This window comes from Protopterus annectens, chromosome 13.part0 (assembly GCF_019279795.1).
Source record: "Protopterus annectens isolate FY-2018-M chromosome 13.part0, PAN1.0, whole genome shotgun sequence".
NCBI classification, from domain to species: Eukaryota; Metazoa; Chordata; order Ceratodontiformes; family Protopteridae; genus Protopterus; species Protopterus annectens.
In genome coordinates, this window is record NC_056747.1 from 131,055,866 (window position 1) to 131,072,032 (window position 16,167).

A 16,167-nucleotide genomic window follows, 5' to 3' on the forward strand; every position below is an offset into this window, starting at 1 on the left:
ACATTCCTGAACCTGCAGCCTTAGTTATAACACTGGCGCAAGCACATTCCTGAACCAGCGGCCTTAGTCATAACACTGGCACAAGCACATTCCTGAACCTGCGGCCTTAGTCATAACACTGGCACAAGCACATTCCTGAACCTGCGGCCTTAGTCATAACACTGGCACAAGCATATTCTTGAACCTGCAGCCTTAGTCAGAACACTGGCACAAGCACATTCTTGAACCTGCAGCCTTAGTCATAACACTGGCACAAGTACATTCCTGAATCTGCCGCCTTAGTCATAACACTGGCACAAGCACATTCCTGAACTTGCAGCCTTAGTCATAACACTGGCACAAGCACATTCCTGAACTTGCAGCCTTAGTCATAACACTGCAACAAGCACATTCCTGAACCTGCAGCCTTAGTCATAACACTGCAACAAGCACATTCCTGAACCTGCAGCCTTAGTCATAACACTGGCACAAGCACATTCCTGAACCTGCAGCCTTAGTCATAACACTGGCACAAGCACATTCCTGAACCTGCAGCCTTAGTCATAACACTGGCACAAGCACATTCCTGAACCTGCAGCCTTAGTCATAACACTGGCTGTGCTGATGTTATAAGGAAGCAGGTTCAGGAATGTGCTTGTGCCAGAGTTAGTGGTAGCAACATAAAAGCTCAACACAGAAGTCATGGGAAAGGTCTTTCCAAAACCTCCTTGTTCCCAAATTCAGGGTGGAGTGCCAGCTTTTCCGGAGTCTGGCTTACAATGGAGAGTTGAAATTTATAAAAGTAAGACAAATACCTAAGGTGCCTCAGTCCCAAAGAGGCAGCCTTAGTCTCTTTATCAAGTAGTAAAGCTGACAGATGTTATGGTTTCTGAGAAGACTGCTGCAATACAGAGATCACAAAGGAATTTGCCCTAGCATGCATAGCTAGGCAGTGGTTTATAAAGGTCATACGCCTTACTGCGAGCAAAGAAATTCAATCTGGATACTTTCAGAGTGAAAACAAAATTTTATTTAACAGCACATATTCCATAATGGAATAACCCAACAATTCCTTAATCTTCTATTCAGATATTTAGGGAGAAAGGTGGAAAGGCAACAGTCTAGTTAACAGTGGATTTATCAGCTTGAAAGTTTCTCCAAAGGATGGGTCTCCCAAGATAATTGGACTCATTTTCCTTGACTGTCACTGAAATCTAAATTCATAGACCTGTATCTGAAATCTAAACTTCATAAAAAACCCTTCCCAGCATACTGACAAAGACTCTATCATACAGCTAGACTGTACAGGAGCTGCATAGGATCACCAGGTGCAGGAAGTGATGAGCAAATGACAAGCGATTACTGAGTGTCACCATGTCACAGTCCTATTACTCAGAAAAGCACTTTTAGGAGGCAGCTGACTGATCTCTAAATGTGATCTAACATAAGCTCCCACGTCCATGACATCAAGTTTCAACACACATCAAGCAGTAAGTAGATATCCAATATGTGGATCAATCCTGTAGGGCAATATGTGGATCAGTCTTGTGGGCCAAGTGGTATTTGAAAAAAATGGAAATCTTCTCAACCATAGCCAATGAGCCTCATTCAGTTTGGTAGAGGCCAGAGGGGTAGACACTCCATTTCTAAAATTGGCCACTGACCCTTTGCTGGGTGGGGGGGGGGGGGGTTGAAGGATTGCTACACATTTTCTAAGTCTTCTCATGTTCCAGATACTCATACAAGAGAGGTGACAGAGACACTACAGAATGCAAGAAGCTATCTGACATTTTCTTTTCATCGCTCACCAGTAACAGGTCAGAGGTCAATTCCATGGCAGATAAGGCAGACTCTCCAACTTGTAAGGGATGTGAGTCTGCCACTTAAATGTATTTAGAAGAAAGCATTATAGCATGATATTTGGTATCCAAATATTTTACCTTCTCATACCAGCCCAGTAGTAAGTGGGACTACACAACTGAGCACCCCCCACAGTAGCAATTTTCTCTGCAGTGATGTCCACCTTGGCTATTCTCTGCAGATGGCTTGGCTGAGTGCTGGCACATTTAACAATGCTTTTCACATCATGCTCCTCTCCCAGCCAGTAAAGATGACAGGACTATTTTTTTAGATTTTAGGCACTGGATTTTGTGAGATGGTTCTTGTATTATTAGGATCAAGATCCAGACAGTGTGAGTGGATAAAAAAAAATCTGGGTAACAAAAGAACTAGACACGCCCTTCTAGATTAGTGCAAGACATTGTGGCATCTGTGATGGACACACCCTTATAGTCTGTTGCATGACATTGTGATATCTAACAGACAAGCCTTTCTAATCCAGTGGATAACATTGTGATATGTGTCATGGACACACCCTTCTAATTTGATAGATGACATTGATTAGATACACCCTTCTAATCTAGTGGATGACAGTGTGATATGTGTCATGGAAATGTCCTTCTAGACTTGAGCACATTTGGACATCCGTCTTAGATATGCCGTTCTAATCTGGTGCACAGTATTATGACATCTGTCCTCGACATGTCTTTCTGTTCTGGTATGTTCTGATTCATGCCAAGATGCAGATATCAAAATAGAAAATCTCCAAAAATAGCCCACTGCATGATGTTTATGAAGTCAGATCAGAATATTATATTTTGTTCATCATTTATAGTATGAAACATTTCAAAGCATTATAAAATGGCATTTTACAGTTGCATAATTAAGAACAAGTGATCAAAAGATCAATATACATTTGAAACCAGGTGACAAAATATAAACAATGAACACATAGACAAGTTGGAGTTTAGAACAGTTTAGTAACACAGCACAAACTAGCATTAATCAGTTTTTAAACTGAATGTTATAACTAAGTAACAGCACAATACAAATCACACTTACCAGTGTGGAAATACCATAATTGTGAACCACTGTTTGCATTATTCTTAATATAAACAGAAATACAAATCTTCTACCCACAATATTCTCAAAATTAAGTGCTACATTTTGTTTAGCTGCTTAATTTGTACTGAGCTGTATTGTAGCTCTGTAATTTCTAAGTAAAAAAATATATAAAAGTGAAAAAAAGTCCAAAGTAACAATAATAAAAGTGCACCACAAATTGATGAATCATTAAAATCCTAACAGAATATTCTCAATAGATTTCTTAATACAGCCTTTTTGTTGAAGATCAGTTTTAGCTTGTAAAACATACGCATAACTGCATAACACAAAAGACTCATATGAAAAGCCATCAAATGTTTTGCAGTTGGCTGCATACTGACAGTGATGCACCTTTCAGAACATAAAGCACTCTAGTGGTGGCAAACAATCTCAGCCAGCACTAGTTTTACAGTAGTCATTTCAAAGTCAATGCATACATTGCTTTACTGCTTACATAATGCTGGCATATGACACTCAGATTCAAGTGTTCTGAATTAAAGCCATTCCAAACAAAAATGCTGCATAAAAGGACTCCAAACTGCATGTGACTAAATTATAAAACAACTTGGGATTAGTGACACATCTGAGTTATTTTTTATTTTTAAATATAGTAAATGTAACACTCCAATCAACTAAAGCCAAATCTTTTACGTGGAAGTCATTCAAAGTACAAGAAAAATTAAAAAAATGCTGCATTTATAGATGTATTTATCAGTAATGACTAAGGTTCCCGTGCAAGTCACAGCTGGATAGAAATGGAATTAAACAGCTATAAACAATTCCTTATTCTAACAGAGTATAAGGAATATAAGCCAATACAAAAGATTACTTTCATTCATCTTTGATTGAAAACATCAAAAGAAAAAAAGTTAAGCATTTCTGTGTGTTTAAACTTCATGAAAACTGGTTGTAATCAGCATCTGCAAAACTGATGTCATATTAGCTAGATAAATTTATGATGCACTTTGCTTTTCAAGATTTTAATTAAAATTGTTACATCCGCCCTACCTACCCCACCAAAAAATCTACATACTCTCCTTATTAATCCCATATAAGACTACATTTATGCACTACAAAGTGCTACATTTCTAAACACCAGCTTACCGGAATCATACAACTGAGCTATAGTGAACTAAAGCATTTCTGAGGCTCTGAAACCTGCTGCAGTTATTTTCGTGGTTTAATTTTGGTCAACAAAACATTACAGAATGCAGTTTGCTGACTACGTGCAGACTGATACAGTTAACGTTTTAGTCATCTTTTAAGTGCTACGTTATCTCGAGAAACAAAAAGACTGGAAAGAATTGTCACTTGAATAAAAAGCTGATAACCATTTCTATTTACAAAAAAATGGTTCAACAGTTTATGTATTCTGGGAAATTTAGAAAAAAAAATATGCATTTTTTTCTTTCAGCAGTCAACACAGTCCATCAAATGAAGATTTATTTTATTCAGTGCAGCTCGGCCATTCCTGAGGCTGTAACCATCCTGGTGCTCCTGCCACTTAAAAACAAATTCTTCACTGGCTGAAAGCTTATTCACTGTTTTTGTTTTCTGTAGATTTAATCATTATGACTAAAAAATAAAAAAAAAGATCAAAAAGTTAATATCTGAACATCTGAAATGGCCAGTATTCCAAGACTGAATTCAGAAATCATGGAATGTTATTTTTTTAATTGATAAAGAACAGTTATTTTAATCACTTCAGGCTTTACACAGGGTATGACATGATATACAAGTTGTAATTTTAATTGTCACATATCAGTTATCGAACCTGTTAGGCTATAATAAAAATGGGCAGTTATAAATGTTTAGCTGCCTTTAGCAAGCTTAATCTGAAGTTTCTTTATCTGTAAGGCCAGCCATAGACTGAATATGTTTGCAGAGTCATGTAAGAGCTGACATTTCTAGAAACACATTCTGAAAGCCTTCCCATTCACCATAGAAGCACAAATGTACAAATATACTCCTCAATGGAAGACTGAAGAACTACTGACATTTCAATAATCTCTTAAAAATCAAACTCATAAGATATATTTCAGTCCATATGCCACATACAAGCCCAGCATCAGTACCTTTGCCCCTTACAGAAATACTGACGTGTTTTCTGTATGGTTTAATTTGATTTAACCCACTTTAGTAGCTTAGTCTTTACCAGAAGTTATCATTTGTAATGTGACATATTAGATTGTTCTTAATAGACTAACTGTAGTCTGACAGACACTGTTTTAGGGTTTAACAAAAGGAAAAAGCAAAATGCAAAGATGAATGATTTTGCTTTTGAACATATTTCCTCATTAATGAATAATGAGTTGACACCACTGTTCAGGTCAGTTAGTCTCTAAGTAAAGGCCAGGTAGGACATGATTATGTTGTTTCATGGTTTATGTTATATATGGAAGCCTGCATGAAAGGTTTCAATGACCAGGCAAGTGACAGATGCAAAACATGTTACCCAACTCTTCAACAAGAGTCAAATGGATAAGCCTTCAACCTGGTGATATAAATTGGCCCAAGCTGAACTTATCACAGTATTCCATAGAAAGTTACTCCCAGTATGATTTCTGTGTAGGTGTTAACAGTGGTACAAGTGTGGTCTTTTTTTCTATGGCTATTCACAATGAATCAGAATGTACATATATAGATATACATACACATATAGGAGAATGTACGGAACAAAACCTCCATCACCACATGATGGGATACATGAGGAACTTACTGTCTGCAAAAAAATATATACTTTTTACAAATGTTTTGCCTGCCTTGTTCAAGTTTTGCTGTTTTTTTGCTTTTTTCTTGTCTTGTTGAACCCTGATTTAGAAGAACTTGAGAAAACATAGGTTAAGAAATATAAAAGTCTTCCTCTTCTTCTTGCAGGCATACTTAAGGAAGGTGTACTTCACTGGATTATTTAAAATATTTACCTTAGTAATACTGGCAACCATGTGACACTTATTAACAATAAGGATTAAGGAATGTGATAAGCATACATATGCCTTGCAGAAAATGCCTTCAAAACTCTTGTTAAAGCAGCATAAACAAGACTGTGTGTGTGTGTATGTGTATGTGTGTGTGTGTGTGTGTGTGTGTGTGTGTGTGTGTGTGTGTGTGTGTGTGTGTGTATACTATATATACACACACATATACATACATATTATATATATATATATATATATATATATATATATGTGTGTGTGTGTGTGTGTGTGTGTGTGTGTGTGTGTGTGTATGTGTGAAACAAATAAAAAATTAACAAAACACATCAGCCTATTTAAGAAAGCCAAGCTTCTTTAAACTTCCAAAACTGTGAACACTTGCATCCTAAACAAAGGGGCTTCTTCAGGCAAAGTTACTTAAAAAAAACAGAATTCTATTTAGTACTATTGACAAATAAAACAATAAAATGTCAATCACAAATGGAGAAAGCTATTAGCTGGAGAAGATGGGTGACACACTACCAGAGAGAAGCAGTCCAGTGCTGTTTTCATTTTCAGTAAATATTGGCCACTCCAATGTCTGCATTTATACCTGTAAGTGTATTTTAAAAAGAGGTGCCATGTGCCAGTACAAGGGATGTTTAAATCTGGAATTGTCTGGAAAATGGTAACTAAACCAAGAGGGAAGGTAAAACACATAATAATATGCTGAAATTAGGAAGCCAAATACTAATTATAAAATAGTTCAAAAATTTCCTTCTTTGCTGTTGCAGATATACTGGTACCAGTACCAGCAGGTACCATCTCTGCAGTACCATCCCGTGCTTCTACTCCTTTACTAGGAATCGCTACTATTCGGCTCTCTAATAGATGGCTGGTGCGCCTTCTGATTGGCTCCAGGTCTCTTTCTGAAGTTTCTACACCCAACTCTTCCTAAGCTTTCACGTCTACCTTCGAAGATTCAAAACCTCAGAGCCCTTTCTAGGTAGGTTACACAAATCCCTAATGACCAACTCTCTCTCTCTTAACACATAATGCACCCTAAATAGGTACACAGCCCGTCTCCTAAAAAGGTACTACAATTTCACCTTATACAAACAGCCATTCATTCCTCCACAGACACCTGCAAACCTTTCAAAAAGCTTCTGACTTTCACATTTCGAACTACAGAACTTGACAATACCATTAGGCTGTTACATGACATACTATCACATTTCCACAAACCATTATCTACCAACAGTCATTTTTAAGCTTTGAGCTCTGCCTCTGCTGCAGACTCATAGGCACCAAAAGAAATTACTTGATTTTTTTACCTCCTCTTAACAACCCCCTCCTTTATATACAGACTCAACACCATCCACTCTGATTACACACAGACTCTGATTTCATTCATAAACAATTGCCATTATTATGTAAATTATCCTGTTTTTATCATTTTCTCTCTATATAAATATATATATATATATATATGTCTCATTTCATTGAATGAAATTACGTTTCAATGAACCATAATTTTGCGACCCCTTATTTCTGAAAGTGCATTTATTCGAAAATGCACTTTTGCAAATAACCACATAACCGAAAAGCAAAAACACAAAAAGAATAAAATACATGGCAACACTAACCACAAGTATGCAGGGGGGGCAAGCCCCCCCTGCACTCCCACACCCCCGCTACTTAAATATTCTCACTCCGAGATTGCAGTACAGTGGGGAAAAGGGAATATTCTGTTATCCCCATTGTGCTGTGATCTGAACAACCACCTCCATTGCTTTTCAGTTACATGGTTATTCGCGAAAGTGCATTCTCGAATAAATGCACTTTCGGGAATAAGGGGTCACCAAATTATATTTTGAAGAAATATAATTTCGATGGCTCGAGGTAGACCCATATATATATATATATATATATATATATATATATATATATATATATATATATATATATATATATATGGGTCTACTTTGGAAGCTCAGACTTTCAAAACTTTGAACTTCGTATGGTCGAGACCATGAGATCGAAGTTTTGAAACTTTGAACAGTTTAAATGGAGATTGCTGTACAGCACAGAATGGGAAATTTACCAGTTTGGTGTATTTAATTAGCAGACGGTGTGGTGGGTGCAGGGGGGCTTACCTCCCTGCATAAACCTAAAAAAAAAATGTTTTTTTTTTTTTTTATATTTATGTTTTGAACTTTCAGGTTCGAGCTTCCAAAGTAGATCTCTCTCTCTCTCTCTCTCTATATATATATATATATATATATATATATATATATATATATATATATATATATATATATATATATATATATATTTTTTTTTTAACCAGTGTATGGTCTAAAATTTGTAAATGTTTTAATAAGTCTGAAGAAACCTTTTTTACAAGATGAAAGAAGTCTAATTTTTTATCAGGCTTGTTCAACGTTATCAGTATACTACACACACACACTATAATATATATACACACACACACACACACACACACACACACACACACACACACATATATATATATATATATATATATATATATATATATATATATATGCACACACACACACACACATATACACACACATACACATATACACACACATACACACTATATACACAGACACGCGCACACACATGCACACTCACACACATGCACTCCATATACACACACAGACTCATACATATACAGACATATATGTACACATTCTTATATATATATATATATATATATATATATATATATATTTTATAAAGAGAGAGAGAGTGGCTGTGTGTGTGCGTGTGTGTGTGACGTGTGTGCGTGTCTGTGTGTGTGTGTGTGTGTGTGTGTGTGTGTGTGTGTGTGTGTGTGTGTGTGTGTGTGTGTGTGTATATATATACAAGGTCTACTACAAGCATGTCCCAGACACTTGAAGAGTTCGTTCTTGAAGCCAGGGATTTAAGCATCTTGCAGCTCATATGAGCTGCCTCTCGTGGTGAAACTCAAATACGAGTTTGGTCAGCTGTTTAGAAAGATAGTTGAGCTGCAGCCCTTTACCAGAAAACATTGTTTAAGTTCAAAAAAGGTAAGTGTGGCAGCTGGCGGGGGAGTGGAAGTGAGCAAGGAAAGTGGTTGAGTTCAAAAAAGGTAAGTGTGGCAACTGGGAGGAAGTAGTGGAATTGAGCGGGGGAGGTGGTGGAATGTAGCTTGGAGTTTTAAATTTACGGTGCAATTGGAGATTTTAGGGTTAGACAAGGGTGGGTTTATGGAGCATTCAGGGAATTTCGGGTAAGAAATGGGAGAGTGGTGTCTTATGTTTAGGGTGCGATTGGGATTTTAGGTATTGGAATGGGAAGTGAAGTTTTACGGTTTGGGAGTGAGAACTTTGGTTAGAATCCAGGTGGAAGTTTTAAGATTAGAATTAGGACTCTGATAGGGCTATATAGTTTAATAGGATAGGGTGTTGGGAAAGCTAAGTAATTAAGTAAGGTCAGGCTAGTCGGAATTAGGGCACTTCCCTTTTAGAGCATGCGGCACAGACCAAGTGTGTAGTAATCTACTAACACACGTGCACATACATGCATACGTACGTATATATTTATATGCATACACCACAGACACATGCACACACAACATGTATTTAAATAATGTTCCCAGTAATTTTTAATTACTCACAGAAGCATAGGTTCAATCAATGCCCCACCCCTCAGCTCTTCAAGTGCTTTAAGAGCAAAAAAAGTAAAATAAAACACACTTCACTGTAATAAATCAGTCAATACATTGCAATCAAATGGCTTATTACAGTTAGATCAACAACCTCCCCAACAAAATGAAGTTCCTTCTACAGGCACACCATCCAGGTGGCCAGATGCACAATATGCACTCCCCATCCCTCACCCAATCAGGATCCATTTCTGTGCTCTGCCTCGACCCTCCGTCACCATAATTGCATCTTTTAAACGATAGCCAACTGTCTGCTACAAATGTAGCAAATGGTTGCTACACTTTATACTCTGCCTGCAAAACATTTTTTCCTTTTTGAACTGTTGCAATCTGCTTGTTGCAAATAACAGTTGCTATAGTTTATACCTTGCCTGCATACAGTGCTACAGCTGTCAGGACTCACTTGATTTTTTATTTATTTTTTTTTTTTTACTTTAAACTGTAGCAAACTGCTTGCTACAATTTAGCAAGCTGTTGTTACAGTTTAGACCACACATGGAGTGATACAGCACTCAGGTTTGACCACAAATGCAATATTGGCTTTTAAAAGGTGGTATTGCATTAAAGAAAGATTAGGATCAGCTTATCGGGCCTCCCCAACACTTTGCGCCTGGGGCAGTTGCCCCTCTCACTTCGCACTATGTTATTTTACTTATTATTGTTCCATGCAGCTCAGGTACAAACAAAGCAGGAAAAGACTCAGTTTTTAAGACTTAAGATTTCAAGATACACATATATGTGATTGTACAGATTTATGAAAATATACGGCTATATGAAAAATGATCCAAGACAATACACCTGTAGAGTATGTCACACCAGGTGCATGACAATTTAGCAAAGCTGCCCACTAAAATATAATCAAATTAGTGAAAATGGCAATTTCAGAAACAGATGCTGAAGGAAAATTCTCAGACCACTGAAATGCAAATTATTTATTTATTGCTGAGATGTGATGGCCTCACAGATAGTTCTAGTAAGTGGAAGTGTAGGTTATAGCCCCATCTTCGCAGCACAGAGATTTTTGTCACCTGCAGAAAACTGTACACATTGCTTTTTGACTGAGGATGCAATTTCTTCTAGAGAACTGCTGTTTTTGTCAACAGTTTTCAAGGATGTGTGTTCACAAACTTGATTTGTCATATGCCCATATCAGACCACCCACATAAAACATGCTGATTTTAGTGCCTGCTTGAACCAGACACCCTTGGGAACACAGGTTGAATTTGGCTAGGCTTGTCAGGGCTCTACAGCCATTAGCTTAGTAACCTCCTATGATCCTATGCTGTAATTTTCAACTACGGCAAACAGCACATCAGAAACGAACTAAACATTAAAACTGGTAAGCAGGCATCTTCTGTGCTCTGTAAACAGAACTCCATTATAAATTATCATTGTTTTGTATTATGTTGCAAATAATATAGTGGGGATCTCACCTGTGTTTTCTTTTGCCATGATGTTCAGCATGACACTTTACAAAAACCACTGGATCCTTTCCTTTCGTTAATTGTGCACCGGAGTCTTTGGCACAGAAAAGCAAACTGCAACAGAAAACAAATTTATTAAACTTGAAGCACTGTCCCAAAACTTTGCTCAGACTGTTTACAAAGGCATTTTAAATCAGTTTAACAAGTCACCTAATGTATAAATGAAAGTGCTTACACAATTTGCATATGAAGTAAATAGCCAGCATCTGACAGCAAAACATCAGAAGGATATTATATTTCATTTAGGTAACACCGTTTTTTATATTAATTATCATGTTATATATAAAGCTCCTACACATCAAGCTATATAGCAATATCAGGGTTTGTTGTCATCCCATTTTTTTTTAAATAATAAACAATTGTATTGTACAATGTTTGCTTGAAAAAGAAGCATGCCAAATTTGGCAGTAATTGGATGGATAAAGTCAAAAATATGCAACTAACAAAAAGCAATTAATCAAAAAGCAGATTTTTGTTAACCTATATGGAAAAAACATTTAATCACCAGCAGTCTTAAAATGCAAGTGTGACAGACTTAAGGCAACAGATAAGGGAAAGGCTGAGAAGGTATTAATTACAGCTGGATTGGGCAAGCTAAACACAGTGAGACAAAGGGGTTCTTCTTGGATATCTGAAAAATAAAAAGCATGGGATAATAAAACCGTTGACATTTTACAAAGACCAATGTCCATTACTTTTCCGTTGCTGACATGAGATTATCTCATGAAAGTATGTGTCAAAGTTGTCATGTCTGGTGTGACACATGTCTGGAGAATTATTACCCACCATACTCTTGCCAGTTTGACAATTTTACCCAATTTATTTTAAACTGAAAAGAAATGGTACAACACGACAAATTTGCTTAGAAGGGGAAGAGGTTAATTACTATATAGTGGAATTCGGACTTGCGTTCTCCCACCCCACTAGTAATGCAAATATTTTGATGGAGTTGAGCTGTGCTTTTCCCAAAGTCAGTCTCAAGGACGGGAAATATTTAAACCATGACATTTCCCTTCCTTAAAGTTTATAAAACATAGATGCCGTCAGGAGACATGGGCTGAAGCATAATACTAAGGGCTACAAAACAGCAGGCTCACCTGCACAAACTATTGTTGATAATACATGCAGTGTTTGGGAAATACACCATACAAAAACAACATTTTCAGCATACTGTGACTCAAAACATGGCTTCTTCAGCACAGGTCTCGCATCATGCTACATTTCAATGAAAACTCCATATTTTCATTCAGCATCAAGGTTGCATCATAGTTTTATTCACCTTTGATAATGAAGGTAGGACAGTAGCATTGAATATAGAGAGATGGTAACAGCTGACACAATACCACGACCCCATGTAGAAAATTGAAAGGAGACTTCCAAATCCTGGATCTGACTCAATTTGGTTTTCGTCAAGGGCAGATCTCGCCTGTTAAACCCGGTGGATTTCTTCGAAAATGTGACGGGCTATTGACGAGGGCAAATCTATGCATAGAGCATACCTCAACTTGGTTAAAGCCTTTGACAAAATCCCACACTCAGACATTACCGATAAACTTAGCAAACTAAATAAAAAAAATATATATATATATATATATATATATATATATATATTTTATTCAGCTGCTCTTACTGTAACTGTCTTAGTTGGTCATCTGCGTGCTGTTACCTGTTCAGTCGCTCTTACTCTGCACTTATTACTGCTTGTTAGTAGCCTTCTAATTTACTGCCTTCTGCATTTGTTTTTTAGTCATTTGTTAATTTAATTGCATTTATTTGAACTGTATTTGCCGTAGTGTTGCTACACACTCTGGTGTGCTGGCCTGCACTATAATTTGAATTGTATTTACTGCTGTTTTAGCTGCTTTTCTGTAACAAAAAAAAAATTCTAAGCTTGTTTCCTGCCTTTCCTGTAACTAGTCAAGTCCAGATACAGACTTGCTGTATCCAGGACTGTTGGTAAGCTTCTGAGCCCCCCAAGCCTTTCTGTGTTGGAGGGAAGCCTTCTAGCTTATCAGTGGAAGGGGTAAGCACTAGGTAGCCTATCTACCATGGGAAGAGTGGGTTTTGGCCCTGAAATTGTACTTCATTGGCGGTTTGGGCAGTTTTTCTATCTCCTTCTACTTTCTGGTTTAAAAGCCCATTTTGCTTTTGGTCCCTGCCTTTCCTTTAACTAGTGTAGTCCAGGTACAGATTTCCTGTATCCAGGACTGTTGGTAAGCTTCTGAGCCCCCCCCCCCCCAAGCCCTTCTGTGTAGGAGAGAAGCCTTCTAGCTTATCAGTGGGAGTGGTAAGCACTAGGTAACCTATTTCTACCACAGGAGGAGTGGTTTCTAGCCCAGAAATTATAGTTTATTGGCCGTTTGGGAAGCTTTTCCATCTCTTTCAACCTTCTGATTTAAAAGCCTGTGTTTGCGCTTGTTCCCCGCCTTTCCTGTAACTAGTCTAGTCCAGGTACAGATTTGCTGTATCAGGACTCTTTGTAAGCCTCTGAGCCCCCCAAGCCTTTCTGTGTTGGAGGGAACCCTTCTAGCTTATCAGTGGGAGTGGTAAACATCAGGTAGCCTATCTACCACAAGAGGAGTGGTCCCTGGCCCAGAAATTGTAGCTATTGGCTGTTTAAGCAGTTTTTTTCTATCTCTTTCAAATTTCTGGTTTGAAAGCCGCACTTGTGCCTGCTTCCCGCCTTTCCTATAACTAGCCTAGTCCGGTTACAGAGTTGCTGTATCCAGGATTGTTAGTAAGCTTCTGAGCCTCCCAAGACTTTCTGTGTTGGAGGGAAGCCTTCTAGCTTATCAGTGGAAGTGTTAAGCACTAGGTAGCCTATCCTCCACGGGAAGAGTGAGTTTTTGGCCCAGAAATTGTAGTTTATTTGTCCATTTGGGCAGTTTTCCATCTCTTTCAACTTGCTGGCTTAAAAGCCTACATTTTTACTTGTTCCCCACCTTTCCTGTAACTAGTCTAGTCCAGGTACAGATTTGCTGTATCCAGGACTCTTTGTAAGCTTCTGAGCCCCCCAAGCCTTTCTGTGTTTGAGAGAAGCCTTCTAGCTTATCAGTGGGAGTGGTAAGCATTAGGTAGCCTATCTACCACAAGAGGAGTGGTCCCTGGCCCAGAAATTGTAGCTATTGGCCATTTGGGCAGTTTTTTTCCATCTCTTTCAACCTTCTGGTTTAAAAGCCGCACTTGCGCTTGTTTCCCTCCTTTCCTGTAACTAGCCTAGTCCAGATATAGAGTTGCTGTATCCAGGACGGTTGGTAAGCTTCTGAGCCCCGCAAGCCTTTCTGTGTTGGAAGAAATCCTTCTAGCTTATCAGTGGGAGTGGTAAGCACTAGGTAGCCTGTCTACCAAGAGAGAGGTTTTTGGCCCAGAAATTATAGTTTATTGACCATTTGGACAGTTTGTCCTTCTCTTTCAACTTTCTGGTTTAAAAGGCCACATCTGCGCTTGTTTCCCATCTTTCCTGTAACTAACCTACTGGGTAGCACTAGAAAGCCTTAAACTGATACAAGCCTTCTAGCTTAGAAGAGAGACTTTGGAGTGATTAAGTATCAGTTTTCTTTACTTTCTTGCTGTACTTAACAGTTTTCCACCTAAACGCAAATTTTCCAGTGTTTATTGTGATTTAAAAGCTTGTTTTTTTCACATATTGCACTTACTTGACTGCCTGCACTTTTAAAAAGTTGTTTTCTGTTTAAATAATTTGTTTAAATGTTGTAGGCTACACACTAAAGTGTGATAGCCTTTTCTGATCGTTTGTAGTCGTTTAAAGCGGTTTTAAATATATTTTTTACTGGTTTTGCCTTATCTTTAAAAAAAAAAAATCCTTGTTTCCAGCCTTTCTAAGCTAGTATAGTCCAGTTTTTCAGGCTAGTGCTGAATTCAGGGCTGTGATACTAGTTTCTGAGTTGCCCATACCTTATTTGGAAACAAGGAAGTTTCTCTGTTTACCTGTGAGAGAGGGGAGCTTTGAGCAACCTATCTGTCCCTGGAGGTGTGGCTCCAGCCCAGAAGTTAGTAATTTATTGGCCATTTTGGGATAATTTCTATCTCTTTCATTTCCCTACTATAAAAACTGTGTTTGCACAGTTTTGCAGTGCCGGTTAGCTACGGTTAAATTATTCCCAGCTCCACTAAGTCTCCTCTTCAGTTTTTCCCTTGAAACTAGTGTAACTCTCAACCTAAGCACTCAAAAAGCATCTTACAGCCCAGCACTTGCTCAAACCTAATAGCAAGCACTAATATACCCTGACACTGATTGCCCAGCAGGGCAAGGTTCTTTATTCACCCCTCACCAACCAAGTGACTAAGCAGCTCACCCTACTATTCAGGCATGACCAAAGGGCAACTTCAGGTGCACTCTCCAGTCCAGCTGGTGAACCTAGGTATCCTGAGGCAATGTTACAACTGCCTCATGTACACAGACAACCCTCTCCTCCTACCACAAAACACTAACATATGCAAGAAATGCAATTATACAGCCAAACCGGAAGCTAAGCTCTCTCCACCCAGGACTGGAACAGACAGTCAAGAGGAGAATGTTAACACTTACACCACACCTCCAGCCGCACATAGACCTACTAAAACAGCACTGGCAAAATATACACATAAATACACAAAATCATACTCGGAGGCTCTAAATAAAAACCTGCAAAAGCATCAGAGACCTCCAAAGTACACACCCAAACAACCTGCACTTCCCGTCACAAACCAGACAACACATAAAACACAAAATCAGTGTGCCGCACAATCACAGCCCTTAACGTGAAATAACATACCTAACACTAATAATAGGTGACTCTATAGTCAGGCACACTGACGTCCCACTCACTAGGCTGGACAAGCAGAAGGTTACTGCTAGCTGCCTGTCGGGAGCCAGAATCCGCCACATAACACAAGCACTCAGGTCACTCCAGAACAAGTACAAATATGACTCTGTCATTGTTCATGTTGGTGTGAATGACCTGAGACGTACCTCCCTGGACTACATGAAAAGAGACATGGAAGAGCTCTCTGATCATGCAGTCCAAGCTGGTATGACTCTGATCATTTTTTCTTTATACTGAGGTATCCTTCTTGGTGAGGGCAGGATGCTACTCAGGGTCAATTTCAACAATTGGCTAAGCTTCTG

At 38.3% G+C, this 16,167-nt stretch overlaps 1 protein-coding gene across 1 annotated transcript in view; it reads right to left on the reverse strand.

Annotated features, from left to right (window-relative positions):
* Nucleotides 1-2,778: 2,778 nt before the first annotated feature.
* LPL (lipoprotein lipase) overlaps nt 2,779-16,167 on the reverse strand; it is a 163,027-nt gene continuing 149,638 nt past the window's right edge. The window contains exons 9-10 of the mRNA XM_044090718.1: nt 10,989-11,093; nt 2,779-4,497 (exon numbers count right to left, since the gene is read on the reverse strand). Of these exons, the coding sequence (XP_043946653.1) occupies nt 4,485-4,497; nt 10,989-11,093 (118 nt within the window). The 3' untranslated portion in view covers nt 2,779-4,484. The remainder of the gene's footprint in view (nt 4,498-10,988; nt 11,094-16,167) is intronic.